This window comes from Taurulus bubalis (assembly GCF_910589615.1).
Source record: "Taurulus bubalis genome assembly, chromosome: 3".
In the NCBI taxonomy this organism is placed as follows: domain Eukaryota; kingdom Metazoa; phylum Chordata; class Actinopteri; order Perciformes; family Cottidae; genus Taurulus; species Taurulus bubalis.
The window spans coordinates 21,030,308-21,048,989 of record NC_136591.1 but is presented as its reverse complement, the minus strand read 5'-3'; the positions used below and the strand labels follow the sequence as shown (position 1 = coordinate 21,048,989).

At 42.0% G+C, this 18,682-nt stretch overlaps 1 protein-coding gene across 1 annotated transcript; it reads left to right on the top strand.

Moving 5' to 3' along the window:
* Positions 1-2,512: 2,512 nt before the first annotated feature.
* fermt1 (FERM domain containing kindlin 1) lies at positions 2,513-13,249 on the top strand. The gene is made up of 16 exons (XM_079216312.1): positions 2,513-2,542; positions 4,343-4,502; positions 5,368-5,465; positions 5,957-6,092; positions 6,227-6,364; positions 7,299-7,482; positions 7,573-7,675; positions 7,770-7,877; positions 9,184-9,315; positions 9,519-9,568; positions 9,910-10,034; positions 11,626-11,732; positions 11,875-12,099; positions 12,204-12,328; positions 12,444-12,585; positions 12,670-13,249. The coding sequence occupies exons 2-16, from the start codon at positions 4,352-4,354 to the stop codon at positions 12,841-12,843; spliced, it is 1,998 nt and encodes a 665-aa protein (XP_079072438.1). The 5' UTR covers positions 2,513-2,542; positions 4,343-4,351; the 3' UTR covers positions 12,844-13,249.
* The last annotated feature ends 5,433 nt before the right edge of the window (positions 13,250-18,682 follow it).

Genomic DNA, 18,682 nt, shown 5'->3' with positions numbered 1-18,682 from the left:
TAAACTCCTTGGTGTAGTTTACTTAGAGATAAACTCCTTGGTATAGTTTACTTTGAGATAAACTCTTTGGTATAATCCTGCTGTGGTTGATGAGAGACCTTACTTGGCAGAGTGAGAAAGCCAGAGCAACAGCCTCCCCAAGGTCCTAGTGCCCTAAGGTTAAGTAGGCTATTGGATTGTAATTTGAAGAGGGAGAAAACATACAAACCAGAACGCACGCACATATATAGCATGTTAGAGTTATAAATAACTTGTCCATGTGAGAAACAATATTTTAATTTAATCACATCACCAAAGTTTTTTTTTTCAAGCCAAATTATTTGGGGGGGGCTGAAGAACAGGCCCCTGCTCAGATTCAAAGCGTTTCCACAATAGAAACGCTTTTTCTAAATAATGTGGTCCAAAAACTACCATTTTAACGTCAATGATGCTGAATTTGAATGATCCTGCATAACGTAATCCTTTCAGATGGCAATGTTACCCGTTCTCTGGATCTCTGATAGATATTGCCATGTAGTTGATTCACCGCTCAAGGAAAATACAAGAATGTTGAAATAATTTTCCACAATATTTTCGAGGACATTTTTATTTTTCTTCTCATTTTCCGTGTGTTTTTTTTTTTTAATTGGTCAACTGTTTTCCATGTTTTCCAGAACACGTGGGAAGCCTTTCAAATTGTTTTGTAAAGTCTCTCCGCAGGTGAATACAGAAGGATCTTTAAAATATAAAAAGACAAAAGCTTAAAGCATTTGTGAATATTACTGTGACGATAGAGATTTCTATCAATCAATCAAATAATTTCCCATAAAATGAAATATAAATAAATGATGTGAAAGAAAGTGATTTATGCAATTTAGGCATCCGATGTCTGGTAATGTAAAGCATTATATTATATTAAAATATAACTTTATCTTCAACCTTGTTCTGTGCTCTAGCTGCCTTATTATCCCCAGCAGTCTCATTTATGTCTACCATTTTAATTCATGAGTCTGATGTCCACATTAGAGGCCCAATCTCAATATCCACACTCTCGGACTCACAGACTTTGAGGCACGCTACTGTAAAGTCTGTGAGGGTTTAGTTCTGTTTCACTGTCAGATCGTCAAGTGTTTGAGTCTCTCACAGACTATTTGAGCCCTTTATGAACCCTTTTCCTTTGGATGCAGACTTTGCCCAAGGGAATTACCCACAATTCATTGCAATGTGTTAAACCCAAGGGAAGCATGGAGAAGTAAAAAGTTTTTTTTTTTTTAAAGGACGGCACATGTGTGTTCAGCCTGGTGTATTACATGTACTCAGAAACTTTAAGGATTAAAGATGAAACATAAAAACAAATGAAACCAGAGGATGTTTATTTATTTATTTATTCATCAAATAATTTATATTATTCATATATTTATTCATTTTGTCATTGCCGCTGTTTTGACAAAAACTAGTAAATAGATTATTTGAAATGACCTCTCATCTCGTGAGGGAAGAGCCTGGAATCAGGGAGTAAAAAGATAAATACCCCTAAATGTACATCATATCACATATGTACCATGTCATGCCCAAAGATGCTGTGTGATCTTACCAATACATTCCAGGGGGTGGCAGGCTTCACACATGGGCTCCACTCATCACCAAGTGGCTGGAACAGAAGAAAAGTTCACATCATGCACAAACCGCTTTAGAATCATGCCTACATATTATAATCCACAAAACTGCCGAAAACATACTTTTTACTCTATTATAGTAGTTTCATAAGCTGGCAATATCATTATGTGGAAAAAAAACAGACTGAAGTGATTCATCTTGCTTTACTCATTGGACAGGGTGTGGGCATTAAAGGTGGGCTGATTCATCTGAGGTAAACTATTATTCATCATGTTGTGGGACCGTCTCTGTAAATCGACTTAAACGTGAGCAACAGCCCTGGTATGGTATTTACACAACAACTAAACCCCCTTTGAGACTATCTGAATTTAATCCAGTCAGTTAAACACTATTTATACATTCTCAGTAGAGTAGAGCAGTAATCACTTACTATTGCAAAGTCTTGGAGAAAAATTGTTTTAAAAAAAAATTAAAAAAAATCGCACTTTCGATTTAATCTAGCTATACATTCATTAATATTTGGTTTAAATTGTGCAACATGTAAATATATCATTACAATCTGAAACGTTTTGTGTTCAAATTTAAAAAATAAAAAGATTAGACACAAAATTCGGTTATTTAATGCGCGTGCTCGTATTGGCTCGCTCGCCATTTTAGGACTACAAAGGGAAGTAGCCCAGCAAACGTTGGTTTAAACTTTAATTATTTAAATACCAAACATGTGAAATCGTGTGAGCGACGGGTCGAGGGTCAAACCCACCTTTGCTCCGGCCCGCTGAGCCTGAACCCAGCGCACTTCCTCCTCCTTCTCCTCCTCCTCCCTGAGAGCGCTACCTTTCTCAGGACACGGGGCGTGGCTTTACTCAGTGAGGTGCCTCATTCCTGGTCATTCCCCCTCACAACATTTCTAGGAATAAACTCACCGGCAGAAAACTTTGGAATTAAGGTAAGAGTGGTTTCAGAGTCTTGATGCTGTTGGACCGTTATTGGGTTATTGAATAAAGCAGACTTTTCATGTCCCAAACGAGAAAGAAAACACACACACACACACACACACACACACACACACACGCACGTCACACGCACACACGTCGCACACACGTATCCTATGATACGTGTGTGCGTGTGTCAGTTGGGACTTGTGTGTGTTTGTGGCAGGCCTGAACAGAAAGAAGTTAATGGTTCATTTGTATAACTTTATTGTGCTATTATTGCTATTCTGAGGCAGGGCTACCACTCTAATGTAGTCTGTGAATACTAAAACGGAATAGTATGTCCTACATTTATGTAAAGATTTTTATAATAACAGATACACAGTGCTTTTGTACATGGTCTCAGATAGTAGTGTGTGTGTGTGTGTGTGTGTGTGTGTGTGTGTGTGTGTGTGTGTGTGTGTGTGTGTGTGTGTGTGTGTGTGTGTGTGTGCGTTTGTTTATAGCCCACTGTAAAGGAGGGGTTGTTGTAGTGTGGATGTCTTATTGCAACGCTGCATTTCTCTAGTTGTTCCAATATTATGGCCGCTCTTGCGATGCAGTTTTGGATTGGAAATCAAACACCTGTAAATGAAACACTGGTCACACTGGTTGCCGTTGAATGATTTAAGAGAATGAAAGCTATTTAAGACCATTGCATATTTGATATGGGAAAACAATAATAGTAATTTATTTTACTTTCATGTTGTTTGCATTCTGACGAGGCCCAATTTACATCATTGCTCATTTTGCCCTTTATTCAGCTGATGTAACACTGGTAGTAGATTCATCATGCTCCAACACATCTCAACAAGCCTTCCCACCGCAGATACGCACGCTCAACACTTTTAACTATACCCTACAGCTGCATAAGGAAGGCAGAGCGTGTTCATTAAACCCAGCCTGCCGGCAACACACTTTCACACAGTAACATTCTACATTTCCACTGGGCTGCCCGGGACACATGAACAAGGTATTTCTATTGATAGCCCCAGTCTAGACGAGTGTGTGTATGTGTGTGTGCGAGTTGGCATCTCTTTGTTCGCCACACTCTCAGAGTTCGGATGTGAAAAGATGGGGAAATCTGGTGCAGCATGTGGAAATTGTTGTTTTTCATGGTCTCTCTTCTGCAGCGGATTCGTGTCCCTGCTCGTCACACATTCCACAGCTGTGCCCTTCCTCCTCCTACCCCTCCTCCTCCGCTCTTCTCCCCTTTCCTACCTGCCCGATGTCTTTCATCCATTCACACATTCTTACAATTACAATCCAACAATGCCTTGAGCCGTGTGTGCCGTCGTGTTACGTTTGTTGTGTTTACTGTGTGTTCTGTGCTCTCATCAACTTTTTTTCTTTTTGGCACCAGCCTGTACATCTGCCAGTCTACGCGTTCCCTGATATCTTATTTATGGATGTATCGGCTGAGGAGAGTACTCCAGGGGCTGCGGTATCATTGCAGAAAATACTGTAGAGGAAGCATGGTTGAAATCTGTCCCATTGCAGCTTGGAACAGAAACACTGAGAGGATCTGTGTTTGTTAATCGTCGACCAAGATCATTTGGATGTTCCCACAGGATGTTGAGAAACACTTATCCCTCTGACTTATGTTTTTTTTTTTTATCCCAGATGTTTCCTAATCCTCCAAACAAATGACAACAAGAACAGAATCAACATATCGTATTGGAATTCCCCCACCGTGTGATTAATTAACACTTGATGGTGTTTCCCAAAACCAGGTGCACCATCTCTATAATCTATCTGCACCTGTTTCTCTTCAGAACAGGGCCATGATCACAGCCGCAGAGTATGGAGAGACATCGTGGGAGCTGTCCGTGCAGGTGGATCAAAAAGATGGAGATGAGTCCATGAAGTTTAAGCTGAGGGTGAAGGGAGACCTACACATCGGAGGCCTCATGCTTAAGCTGGTGGAGAAGATCAGTAAGTGGCTCAGACCCGGTTAAAAGCGTGCGTCCATTCAACTGTGTTGTGAAGTGCAGTGCCTCGAACCTCCCTCTGCTGCCACAACACGTCTGTTAGTCTAGCCACACCCTTGTTTGTCCTGCATTTTTCTCCAGCGCGGTGCTATTGTTGTGCCACAATGCGTTGGCTTGTGTAGCCTCAGGAGCCAAAGTTCAGCAACAACCTGATCTGATATCTCTCTTCAGAAATTCAGAGGCGCTACTGTAGTGTGACGGCAACGTTAGTAAGGTGGTTCAAACAGCACGAGACACAATAGATGACTAAGTAGTTTGTCACCAACGGGCGGATCTCGGCCCAACACCATAACATGTTTGCAGGTATAGACTCATAAAACCACACTTTAATCATGATCAGCCACCCACACAACGCTGGGAACAGGAAGTGTTTGTGTTAGTGGCCGATGTTGTAGATACGAAGCCAAAGGTCCACCTCAAGGCCCTTTTAAACTTTGAGATATGACAGCAACATTGTAGTAATCGTGGTCCATGCCTACTACTCTATGAATAATTTCTGTCATATTCATTGAATGTGCTTTAACTTTGTTACGTTGTTCATTCTGTACACATGACATCGATTGCTTCTGTCCATCCGGGGAGAGGGATCCTCCTCTGTTGTTCTCCTGAAGTTTCTTCCTTTTTTCCCCTGTGAGAAGGTTTTTTCCTTGCTTTTTTAGGGGGAGTCTTTCCTGATCCGATGTGAAGTCCTGGGACAGGGATGTCTTATGTGTGCAGATTGTAAAGCCCTCTGAGGCATATTTGTAAGTTTGGGCTACACAAAATAAACTGAATTGAATTAATGTTTTACTTCATCTGTGCGTCCTCAGAAGCTCCTCAGGACTGGTCAGACCATGCCCTGTGGTGGGAGCAGAGGAAGTGCTGGCTGCTCAAGACCCACTGGACCTTGGACAAGTATGGAATTCAGGTAATACGTCGATGCCGAAGTGATATGTTAGAATGTCAATAAAACTATTTGAACGCCTGAGTCGTAGAAGAGTCAATGCCATACTCATTCAATTATACGTTTGCAGCTCATTGAGGCAGGAAGAGCCATCAGTTGTTTTATCTCATCAGTCCGGCCTCAATCATTTGTTGGCTCTATAATTCAAACACATGCTATACAGTCACGCATTGGTAAACTTCAAGCACTAATAAATATATAATTGTAGTGAATGTTTTGGTGTCAACAACGCTACAACGGCCCAATTCATGCAAAAAAGAAGAAGAGAATATGAGTGTAATAAAGTTCCATCACAAAAACCGACTCAGTGTCTAGATTGCATGTGTCAACCCTTTATTATACATATACCAGTTTATGTGAATATGTTGCAAAAATCTACAGCTGGATAAGAAAGGAAAGAGCGTGATTATGGATTTTTGACAGGTGTGGTTCAAAATCCAAATTGTTCTCCACAGGCTGACGCTGACCTGCACTACACACCGCAGCACAAATCCCTGTTGCTGCAGCTCCCCAATATGAAAACCATCAAGATGACCGTCAGCTTCTCCAGCGTGGTCTTCAAGGCGGTGGCAGAGATCTGTCAAATACTCAGTGAGTCTTCTCCGTCCTCTCCGATTGCAGTGTCCCTGTGTCGCTGCCGTTTTTGCATTCTTGATTGATCTGAAATGAAGACTCACCTTGCTTCCTTCTTCCTCGTCCCTCCCCCTGCTCGCCCCCCGTCTCAGACATCAGAAGATCAGAGGAACTGTCCCTTCTGAAGCCTCCCGACGATCCGTCTAAGAAGAAGAAGAAGAAAGACAAGAACTCGGCACAAGAAGACATATGGGACATTGATTTATTTAGCGGGGGTCCGGGGGGCACAGGTACTGTGAATGCTGTTTCTTAATAAAGCCCCTCCCCCTCCCCCCAAAATAAACTTCCCAGCGCATGAGCACCTGAGGTCATTCCAAAAGAAATCCGCAGCATCTCTGGAAAGATTCTGGCCAATACACATCATATAATTCTAATGTTTTAATAACCATTCTTAGCCTATGTTATTTTGTCATAGCAAGTATAACCTTGTCTGACTCTGGAGTGCCTGGTAAGGTATATCAGTCTGCTCATTACAATGTAAAATGTCTTATTGCAGTTAAAAGTATTGCTTTTTTATATATTTAGCTCCCAAAAGACTCACCAAGGTTCCTTAATGGCGCTTTTCCTGCAAAATCAGCTCTGACTAAATTTAAGTGAGAAGGATATTAATAATGTCTGTAATCTGAAACATCCAGATTAATTTCAGGCCCTAGAAGCGACAGCGTCTTTTATTTCTGAGAGTTACTTCTGCTAGAGGAGGAGAAGAAATGAGAAACATCCATATGTAGCGCTTGCGGAGATCCGGCGGACCACACTTCCCATCAGTGATGTGAAAGAATTGTTCAGTATGCTGCCGTGTTCTTCTGGGTTTTCCCTGCCGCTCGCATCCAGTTCGTATTTCACACCAACCTAAAGATCACTCTTATTAAGACCTTTGATCTCTTTTGCCTTTAATGTTAGTAGCTTCCCGGTTTCACCGTGTCTCATTTAGTTTTTAAAGAGTCTCGAGCTTTCTGTCAAACTTTTATTCTCGCCGTTCGTTCTTCTTTGAAAATGTTCCCTTTGCTTTTAAGCGTCCTCTTATGCAATCTGACAGTGAGTTAATCTTAACTTCAAGTGAGTCTCCTTTTTCAATTCCTTTAAAGACGCTATGACGGTATTCTGAGTCCTTTCTGAAAACCTGATTTTAATCATTTATCTACCCTATTATTCTCCTTGAACAAGGGCCCATGTACAGTAAGACCATGACAGCCACCTATGACCCAGAGAACGGGATGCCGGTGTCTGCCACGAGCCTTTGGTTTGGAGAGAACCCTCTGGCCGACTCACAGCCAAACTTGCCGCCTGCTGAGCTGGCCAAGATGTACCAGCCGCTCTCGCCAGTGGACAAAGCAATCAACAATGCAGGGTAGATGAGAAGAGTTATCTCTTCTTTTTTTTGCCCATAGATTTGATACTCCCACTTCTCTTCTCACTGTTTGTTCGCTGTGATCGACAGGTGGTTGGACTCGTCTCGTTCTCTTATGGAGCAAGACATTCAAGATGAAGAAAAGCTACTGCTTCGCTTCAAGTACAATGTCTTCTTTGACCTCAATCCCAAAGTAAGAGAGCCAAAATGTAAACATTTTCAACTCAATTTGAAGGTTTTGAATTCAATTGGAATGGATGTTTTTTTTACATTTTTTTGTGTTTTAGTACGACGCCATCAGAATAACCCAGCTGTATGAACAAGCTCGCTGGTCCATCCTGCTGGAGGAGATAGACTGCACGGAGGAGGAAATGCTGATGTTTGCTTCATTACAGGTGAATAACATGCCATCACGGCCATGAAATGTACGTATGGTTCTTTAGGTAAAGGTACAGTCAAATATTCAGCATATGTAAACTGATGGCACATTGATAAATCATACATTCCCAGACACTTGCATGCTAGTTGTTATTGGTTATACACTTATAACTATACTAGCGTATGGCACTCCTGATTTAACTGGCATGTGATTTGGCACACTGGTAATGTGGCCTAAATCAGCTGTATGTACAGTCTATGGCGGTCTTGGAGCTCTGAATAGTATCAGTCAAGGAGAGCCGGTTTGGTGTCTAAATCCATGCAAGGACGTGTCAGGACATGAGAAAATCCCACTGAAGACGGAGGAGGGATCGGAGGGAGGGGCAAAGATATAGGAAGAGAGATTGAGTGGTGGGAAAAGTAGTATGGTAGCACTTAAAGCTCTCCATCAGATACATTTGCTCTCAGGAACTAATGATCCACATGATAAAAGTTTTTGATGTGACATTCTCTGTGTCTAAATTTCAGGCCGTCTCTGATCCGTTCAGCTGATATTTTGTGGTGATTCATAAATCACAGTGATTCAAAGAGAGATCACTCACCTACACGTTGGCGTAGTGGCTGGAACACAGCGCTCCCTCTGACTCATGCCTGCCTTGCAAAATCTTCTTAGGGCATAATGACTTGTACTCGTTAGAATATTTGATCGTTGCTGTTAGAAAAGTCAGTTGAGAGTTTTTCTACCTACAGCAGTGTTATAGTCGAGAACTCCTAAACGGGGAGACCAAGTCACGACCAAAACCAGAAGGTATAAAGACAGAGACATGGCCAAGACTTTGAGAGGTTGAGACCAAGTCAATACCAAGACCAGAAAGTATCAAGCCCGAGACAAGACCAAGACGTTGAGACCAAGTCAAGACCAAGTCAGGGCGAGTCCCGCACTGCAGGACACACTAATGGTAAAATGTGGAACATGCAAACCAGAGACAAAAATCCTCATACTCACAAAAACACCCACAGAAAACAAAAAAAAGATTCCTCTTCATTCACCTCTTTTTCCATCATATATTATACTGCATATGTGTGTATTTGTATACGTGTAACATGAGAAATGTCTTGTTAAAATAATCAAAAGGCATCGCGGGGGGAGGGGGGACTTTATGTGTGGGATTTGTCCTCTGTTTTCTATGAACAATTACAGTAATTATGTCAACATATAATTCAGACAATCCACACGCAGTTCTCACAGTCGTGGTCTTGAAATAAAGTCTTTTTTCGGAGACGGAGACCAAAGTAAAAGCTTTCATTTGACTTCCTTCTCAGTATCACATCTGTAAACTGACCATGTCAAGTGAACCACTGGACCACTCCAACGAGCCAGAAATAGATGAAGTAGAGGCCGCCCTATCCAACTTGGAGGTGACACTTGAGGGCGGACTCACCGACCGAATTCTGGTAAACATTATTTATTTTTTTGGACGGTCCTACACTGGGATGGATGTTGACCGTAATTTCAAGGTTTCCAAGTCTGTTACAGCAGAACACCTGTTTTTTTTTTTAGCAGGAGTGATGTGTAGGCCTCTGATGATTGCATGTCTTAACACAGTGATGTCAGGAGAAGTCACAGGATAATTGACAGTTGTTTGTCCCGCCCCCAGGAAGACATTACAGACATTCCAGAGCTGGCAGATTCCCTCCGGCTGTTTAGGTAAACCCACCTTTTGTTCCTATAAAATGAAGATGCCATCATGAATAACTGAAGTGAAATCCCTCCAACTGAAATGTATCTTTTGCTGTCATTTAAACCCTCACCTTCTAGTACCTACTATATATACTACCTTATAGGTTGTCTGATAATTGATTAAAGGAAACAGCCTTCTTTTGAGCTGCTCACTGCTCTGACCGAGTAAAAAATGTATCTCATAACCCCCATAAAACATTTATGGTGTTTCGCTTAGAGGCTTTTACTCGGAGGCATATAGGTCATAACATGTATTGTAGCCAAAAAGCAATGATTTATTTTTATTTCCCGCTGCCTTATTAAATCAGGCCCAAAAGACTAACGCTACGGCCATACAAAGAGTACTGGTTTGTATTCAAGGACACCACCATCTCCTACTACAAGAGCAAGGAGACCTCCAGCGGAGAACCCGTCGAGCAGTTTCACCTCCGAGGTCAGTGAAGACGACTAATGTGAAAAACACTTTCAGTTATATTTCACATATAATTCATTCAGGACTCATTCTCATGGTTTTTACATGGTTTAATATTTAACGAAAAACTAATAACAATACAGAAAAATACTATGTTTGTAATAATAATACATATGAATAAAGTACTGTGTTGACTCCTCATAATTCCGTAAACTCCTCAACATGACTAAGCGATTATAACGTTTTACTAAAACGTTCATAAGTACCCCTAACAATGACGGATTCCCTGTAACCTACGAGACTGTGGAAATCTAACAGTAAAAATAAGAACATTGTCTGATCAGTATTGGTGTCCTGCACTGCAAAGCTTTAGATGCTTTAGGTCTTAATCTTTCTAAAGATGTGGGGTATTACTCTCGGGGAAGATGGGAAGGCACCGAACAATATAAAAAAAACTCGGGGAGTAATCGAGGAGTCATTTTTTGGTCAGACTCTTGACTTTTGATCATATTTATGCAGAAAATAAGTAAAATCCTAGTTATTATTATTTTTATTTTTATTTTTTTTAAAGCAAGGAGTTGTGGATTCGTTAGAGTTCAAGGACAATAGGGTCTGGTATTCATATCAAGTTCATATGAGCTATAGAACACCTAGGGTCTTAAGTGAAAAACACATCTGAATGTGTTCTGTGTTGTTGAGTATTAATAACGCTCCACGTAGGAATTGACATAGTGGCTAATTAGGTCTTTGAGTGTGAGCAGGAGCAATTCCCTACAAAAGGCTAGAAAACTGAGATATTCTCATTATTTAATAATGAATTGAATGTTGTGTTCTCCTTTATTGGTTATGGGAAAAGTAGTAAATATCATCAGTCACGGTCAAAATGAAAAACCTGTGGTATTCTCCAGTTTTATTCTGTGATGATATTAGCACATCTGTTGTAGTTTGCTTATCTTCTTCTGTAGAAAATGCTCAGCTTGTTATTGTCCGACAAAAGTATGGACAGGACAGAGAGATGAAGCCTTTTTCTTTACCCTTCGCTTGTGCCGGGCTGTTTGTTACTATATGTCTCGCTTGGGGAAGTCGCGTTCTGAAAACTTGCGTTGCATCCACATTGTCGGGAAAAAAAGAAGGTATATATATATATATATATATATTTATTCAGCCATTACATTGAAAATCTTTTTAGATAGCACTTCTCTACTCTAACACAACCAACTCTGACAACGCCGGCACTCCTCTCTCCGACTCTCACTCACGGTTCCACCGTTGTGGTACAGACTGAATCAAGCGAAGGGTAAAGCAAATGTTTTATTTCTCTGAAGAGTCCATTCCATAATGTTGTCCGACACTTAAAATAACAATCTGAGCCCGTCAGGGGCAAAAACGAGGCACTTTTGTGGTTCCATACATTAACAGTGATGAGTGCACCAAACAACTACATTGCAGCCCGTTTAGCAGCAGCCATCTGCAGTGTTCTCGTTAAACAATGAACCGATTGCAAAAGTTGTTGTCTCCATTAGACACTTAAACACAAAAAAATTATACGGGTCCATGTTGAAAATACAAAAATTCCTCTTCACATTCACAATTATCCCTCTTCACCGGACAGGTTGTGAAGTAGTCCCCGATGTCAACGTCACGGAGAAGAAGTTCGGCATCAAGCTCCTGCTCCCAGTCGCTGACGGGATGAATGAGGTGTACATCCGATGTGACAATGTAAGGCCCTCCTCTTTGTCCCCATACTTTGAGTTTTTTCCTGTGATAACCAGCAATTCTACCTCTTTTAAGAAAACAATCCCTGTAAAGTGTGCGTCCATAAACGCAGACCGATGTTGTAACGTCCTTAAATTTGCCGCAGCAAACACAGTACGCCAAGTGGAAAGCTGCATGTATCCTGGCCTCCAAGGGCAAGACCATGGCCTACAGCTCCTACAAGTCAGAAGTGAGGAACATCCAGTCCTTCTTGCAGATGAAGAGCCTGGCGCCCCCTCCTGGTCAGGCAGCTCCTAACCTCGACGCCATGGAGATGAACGCTGAATGTTTCTTCTCCCCGCGCTACACCAAGAAGCACAAGACCAAGCAGGTCAGTCTCAGGGCGACGTTCAGCATACGTGACACCATCCATCGGCGTTACGCCACTGTTTTTCATCCCCATTTTCTAAATCTGCCTCTGGTGATTGTTTCAAGTTGACCGCACGCATCCTGGAGGCCCATCAGAACATCGCACGGCTTTCCCTGATGGAGGCCAAGATGCGCTTCATCCAGGCCTGGCAGTCGCTTCCGGAGTTCGGCATCAACTACTACATTGTCAGGTACAGTGCTTTATATATTGAAGTATATTTCACATACAACCTGGTGATATATTTGCACAGCGAAATGTTGTTTATGAATGATAATTTGGTTATTCTTTTTATATTTGCATTTCAGATTCAAAGGCAGCAAGAAGGATGAGATTCTGGGGATCTCTTACAACCGTCTGATTCGTATGGACATGTCCTCTGGTGTGCCCGTCACCACATGGAGGTTCGCAAACATGAAGCAGTGGAATGTCAACTGGGAGATAAGACAGGTGAGGGATCGGTGCGCCACATATTACGATGATTTCTCAGACGGCATTACTTCAGAGGCATGAACACTTCCTATGTGATTCCAGGTGACCATAGAGTTCGACCAGAATGTGTCGATGGCCTTCTGCTGTTTGAGCTGCGACTGTAAGGTGGTCCACGAGTTTATTGGCGGTTACATCTTCCTCTCCACAAGATCTAAAGACCAGAACGAGACGCTAGACGAAGAACTGTTCCATAAACTAACTGGAGGCCAAGAATGAGGAAAGATAAAAGCCTGTGCGTCTTTTTGTACTTTCGTTTATTTTCCTGTGTTGCAATGTGAAAGTGCAGCATTCTTCTACTGTAGCAATGACAACCCAAAAACACTGAGCGAATCACTGCCAAGGACAATGTAATCATGTGAACTGTAAATGTTGACAAGTTCGCACACAGAACGACAATTTATTTTGCCATTATATACCCTGCTGTGAACAGTTATAGCTGTCTACCCTGCACTAAAAAAAATAATGGCGTTGATGTACATATTTCAAGTCAAGATTATCTCAAACCTTGGATGCATTGATATTTGTAGGAATTAAGACTCTTTTTTTAAAGATGAAGAGATGCCCTTGTTTAAGACAGAAAATCATTTTGTAAAAAAAATCATTAAAGGGTGTGTTTTTTTTTCCACAACTTGTTTCACATTTGTTCATTTCAAGTTAAACTTATCTTAATTCATGTACTGCAATGAGCTTCGGTGCTTATGATGATGGATTACAAATATTATATTCTGTGTTCAAGGAAAGCAGAATTAATTGCAGGCAGGGAATCAGATTTGTTTCTGCTCATGTTCATGTTGCTAGGACGTGGAAATGTCATACTTAATTTTGGAATATCCACCGTATTGAATGCATATTACAGTCGTACACACACACTGTGTTCTGCCACACGGCATGACAAAAAGAGAAGCTTCGAAATTCACAAGAACTCTGGAAATGTCTTGGGTTCATGAAGGACTTTATAAACTATGTGACGTATAACCAGCATGGAGAAACACGCCTAGATTCAGAACATATTTAGTGTTTGTATAGATACTACAGTCAGAGATGGGCAAAAATACATCAATGTATTTTGATACAAAATACCCCTCAAATAAATGTATTAAAATAAAATACTAGTGCCAGAAAATGTAACAAAATACGGCACATGTAATTTGTATTTAAAATATAAGAAATAGTTTTTTCTAGATTTTTATAGCAGAGCATTCAAGTTTTGGCTATATAATGTACACAAAGCTCTGGTTAACCCCATAAAAAGGAAGAACAGTCACATAATGTCAGTGTAACTAAGCAAAGCTATTAAAAGACAACAACTCAATTGATTATATATATATATATATATATATATATATATATATATATATATATATATATATATATATATATATATATATATATATATATATATATATATTTTTATTAAATGGGACTTAAAACTTAAAAAATGGCGGCAGAATTCTTCATCAGGAGGTCTTCCTCACTCTCCAAGTCCTCGTACTCTCATGAATCGATACCACAGCCACTGATTGTGACAAAAGAAAAAAAAACTGCAAAGCCTGGCCTTACAAAAGTATATAAGTCCATTTGACATGTTTATAACACAATTCAACCATAAATATGACTCGAGAGGACTCAAAAGTGACTCGAGAGAGCTTCCCAAGTTATGAAAATATCTATTTTTATATCCCTAGCTTATGCCACACATGATTGGCACACCTTTCTGGAAATCTTACAACCTACGGAATCCTCCAATATCAACCACATTCCAGCCAAAAAACTGAAATAAGACTTACTTATGGATGAAACTATATTTCACACGGTCTTGCTTGGTATGTTTTGGTGCAGAGCCCCTCTGTTGTGGAACCAGAGGCGTCCAAGGTCCAGGAAGAAAGTTAGGGCGTTTTTGCTTTCAGGGACCTAAACCTATGGTACACAAAATGTGAACTAAATTAATTACTAAATTATTTAACTTCACTTAATCAAAGTCAAACTTTACTTACTGGTAATATATAGTGATATTTCATAGTAGAAAAGAAAGCAATGATATGCATATTTTTTTCCCGGACCAACTTATTTCTCTCTTACATTGGCCAGTGGTATGGTAGGCCACATAGTTCTATATTACAGTGTTAAGTGTCTCATACAGGTTCACTTCACACTGACATCTTTATGACATAATAACTCTTCCATTTTGGTTATTGAGACCCAACCACTGAGTAGCCAGTTTAGTTGCCTTTAAGAACAACAAAGTTTTCAAATATGTCTCGTGTTAACTGGTGAAATACATATTTCAAATACAAGTAATAGAAATACTGTCAATCTCTGACTACAGTATTTTGCCACGTTTATTGAAGTCACTATGACTTACTGTCTGAATGCAGTTGGATCATTTTAAAATTACTTGACACTTCCAATAGACTCAAGATGTCTCCCAGGTTGCATCAGATCTTTTCAGTTTGACCAAATGTTGTTTGTTGCTTGTGGAGTGTAGGAGGCTGTCTTTTGCTCACTCCCTCTCAACCGCCTCACTGCTCCCCTGCTGTACATTAGTGGTGGGCAGGTTGAGCTAGCACACCGTTTAAAGGCAGTTATAAAACACCAGATTGTGGCCCCATGGTGGAAAATGAAATGCACCCACCCAGAAGCCACTAGTGACGTGGTCACACATCTGCCATGTTTTTAGCCTACAAACTGTGTTGAAATGCAATTCAGCAGTATCAGCTCCGTGGCGAAAGGTACTATAGGCTATCAAGTGTCTGCTTTAATTTAACTATACATAATAAAATCCATTTTGAATTCAATATAGTGTTTAGCAAGGTGTCATAAAATCTAAAAGTAAATGTTTTTAACGTGATTTAAGGAAATAGGCTGGGAATAAGCCAGTGCGCATCTGAATAAAGAATGCTTTTGTGGTCCTGTTAACTTAATGATCTTGAACTCCGCTCCCGTCAATTCATCTGGCGAACGTCCGCTCCCTGGCGAACAAGATAGACAAACTGCTGCTTCTAAACAAAGCAAACACGGACTTCAGCAGATCTGCCGCTACATCTGCCGAGCTTCCAACTCCACCGAGAAAACCGCGTAACGGCTCTGTCGGGGAAAACGAGGGGAGACGGGATCTGCTTCTATATCAACGAAGGTTGGTGCACAGATGTTACAGTGTTAAAAGAATCATGCAGCCCTCACCTAGAAACACTTTTAATAAACTGCAAACAATTTTATTCACCGCGGGAGTTCTCCTCATTCATCCTGGCCGGTGTTTACGTCCCACCTCAGGTCTGTGTGAGTGATGCACTCCAACACCTGGCAGAGCAGATCACCACCATGGAGCACAAACACCCTGACTCCCTGCTCATTGTTCTTGGGGACTTTAACAGAGCAAACCTCAAAGAACTGCCAAAATACAGACCGCACATTAAGTGTAGCAATAGGGACAAAAACACACTGGACCACTGCTACACTGTACTGAAAGATGCATATCGCTAAGTCCCTCGTGCAGCTTTGGGACTCTCTGATCATTGCCTGGTTCATCTTCTCCCGTCCTACATGCAGAAACTAAAATCTGCAAAGCCTGTGGTGAAGACTGTGAAAAGATGGACCAATGAGGCCAAGCTGGAGCTACAGTCCTGCTTTGCCTCCACTGATTGGAGTGTTTTTGAGGCTGCTGCTACAGACCTGGATGAGTTCACTGACACAGTGACATCATATATCAATTTTTGTGAGGACATGTGTGTGCCGACAAAAACCTTCTGCACATACAACAATAAACAGTGGTTCACTGCAAAACTCAGGCAGCTTCGTCGGGCTAAAGAGGAGGCCTACAGAGGTGGGGATAGGATTCGGTACAACCAGGCCAGAAACACACTGACGAGGGAGATCAAGGTAGCTAAGAAGAGCTACACGGATAAGATGGAAAAAAGGTTTTCAGCCAATGACCCCTCGTCAGTTTGGAGAGGCCTGGAAGTACTCACGAACTACAAGAGACCATCCCCCACTGAGGACAATCACCGACTGGCCGACGATGTGAATGCGTTCTATTGCAGGTTTGAAAAGCCCACTTCCATCCCGCCCAACTGCCCCATCATCAAACAACCACCTCCAGTCTCTGCCTCCTTCTCACCTCCCCCATCCAACCCCCCACCGGCACTGAGGATCTGCGAAGAGGATGTAAGTTGGCTTTTTCAGAGACAGAAGAGCAGGAAGGCTCCAGGGCCAGACGGCATGTCCCCCTCCTGCCTGAAAGTCTGTGCTGACCAGCTGGCCCCCATCTTCACGCAGATCTTCAATCGATCACTGGAGCTTTGTGAAGTCCCCTCCTGCTTCAAGCGCTCCATAATTATCACGGTCCCCAAGAAATCCTCCATCACAGGACTAAATGACTACAGACCCGTCGCCCTGACGTCTGTGGTCATGAAATCGTATGGAGAGACTGGTATTGACCCACCTGAAGGACATCACAGGGCCCCTCCTGGACCCCCTGCAGTTTGCCTACCGTGCAAACAGGTCGGTGGATGACACAATCAATATGGGACTGCACCATATACTGCAACACCTCGACTCCCAAGGGTCATATGCAAGGGTTCTGCTTGTGGACTTCAGCTCTGCATTTAACACGATCATCCCGGAGGTTCTTGAACCCAAACTCTCCCAGCTCACCGTGCCAGCCCCCACCTGCCGGTGGATCACAAACTTCCTGACAGACGCAGCAGGTGAGGCTGGGAAAAATCACACCCAGCACCCGGACCACAAGCACTGGCGCCCCCCCAGGGATGTGTGCTCTCCCCACTGCTCTTCTCCCTCCACCAACGACTGCACCTCAGGGTCGGTTAAACTCCTGAAATTCGCAGACGACACAACGGTCATCAGCCTCATCAGGAACGGTGACGAGTACAGACGGGAGGTTGAATGGCTGGGCCTCTGGTGTGGTCAGAACAACCTGGAACTGAACAAGCTCAAAACTGTTGAGATGACAGTGGACTTCAGGAGGAGCCCCCCACCACTACCCCCCCTCACCATACACAAAGATCACTGCAGACCCCTCACACCCCGGACACAAGCTATTCAAACTCCTCCCCTCTGGTAGGCACTACAGAGCTCTGTAAGCTGAAACCACCAGACACAGGAACAGCTTCTTTCCACTGGCCGTCACTCTGATGAACAGTTAATCAGACTCTTCCATCTGCACTATTTGCACTTTTTTTTGGTACTGCTGTCTTAATGTCTTTTTTTGTTGTCTTTTTAAATTTATCTTGTTACTGTGTATAAGTACGAAGAGCAAAGTGAAACCGGACTCAAATTCCATGTATGTGAAAACGTATATGGCCATTAAGATGATTCTGATTCTGAAATGAATTCGCCACATACCTCATAATTTGTATGCAAGATACAGTATGCTGACCATGATGAAATCATGTTCTCTCCTCTTACCGGTCACTACACTGCACACTTCATATTTAAACACTCATGCCACATACACTTAACTTTAACTTAAACACACACGTCACTTTAACATACACTTATATTAATGTTATCTGTTGTCTGAGCACTTTATCCTTATCTGATTTAGACATCATTGCACTGTTGCTGTCGTTGATTGTTGTTTGTCTCGTCTAATGTCTAATGTATGCACCTTCCGCCTAACTAAATTCCTCGTTTGTGCAAACAATAGGCTCGTTCGAGATGAGCCAGTTCTGCGCAGAATCGATCGGCGGCGATCGGTGAGCAATGCATGCCGGTTAGATTTGTGTCCGACTTGGTCCCGACTTGCTCTGACGTCATGCACACGTGGTCAACGATAGTCTCACGAGATCAAGCCGGCTGTCGATTTCAGAGTCAGTCGCCGCAGTTGCTCTCAAACGACTGCTTGGCCCAGTGCATGATGGGAAACGACTGGCTCTCGCCACATCAGAGAGCTGATTGGCTCTTAGATCTGACAGCAAACACCACGTGTTGTAGAAAATCCTTATTTTATGTGTAATTGTAATACTTAACCCTCGATTATTGATTATCCGTCTCATGTTTAATCTAAAAACACATCTTGTGTGGTTGATAATACAAAATC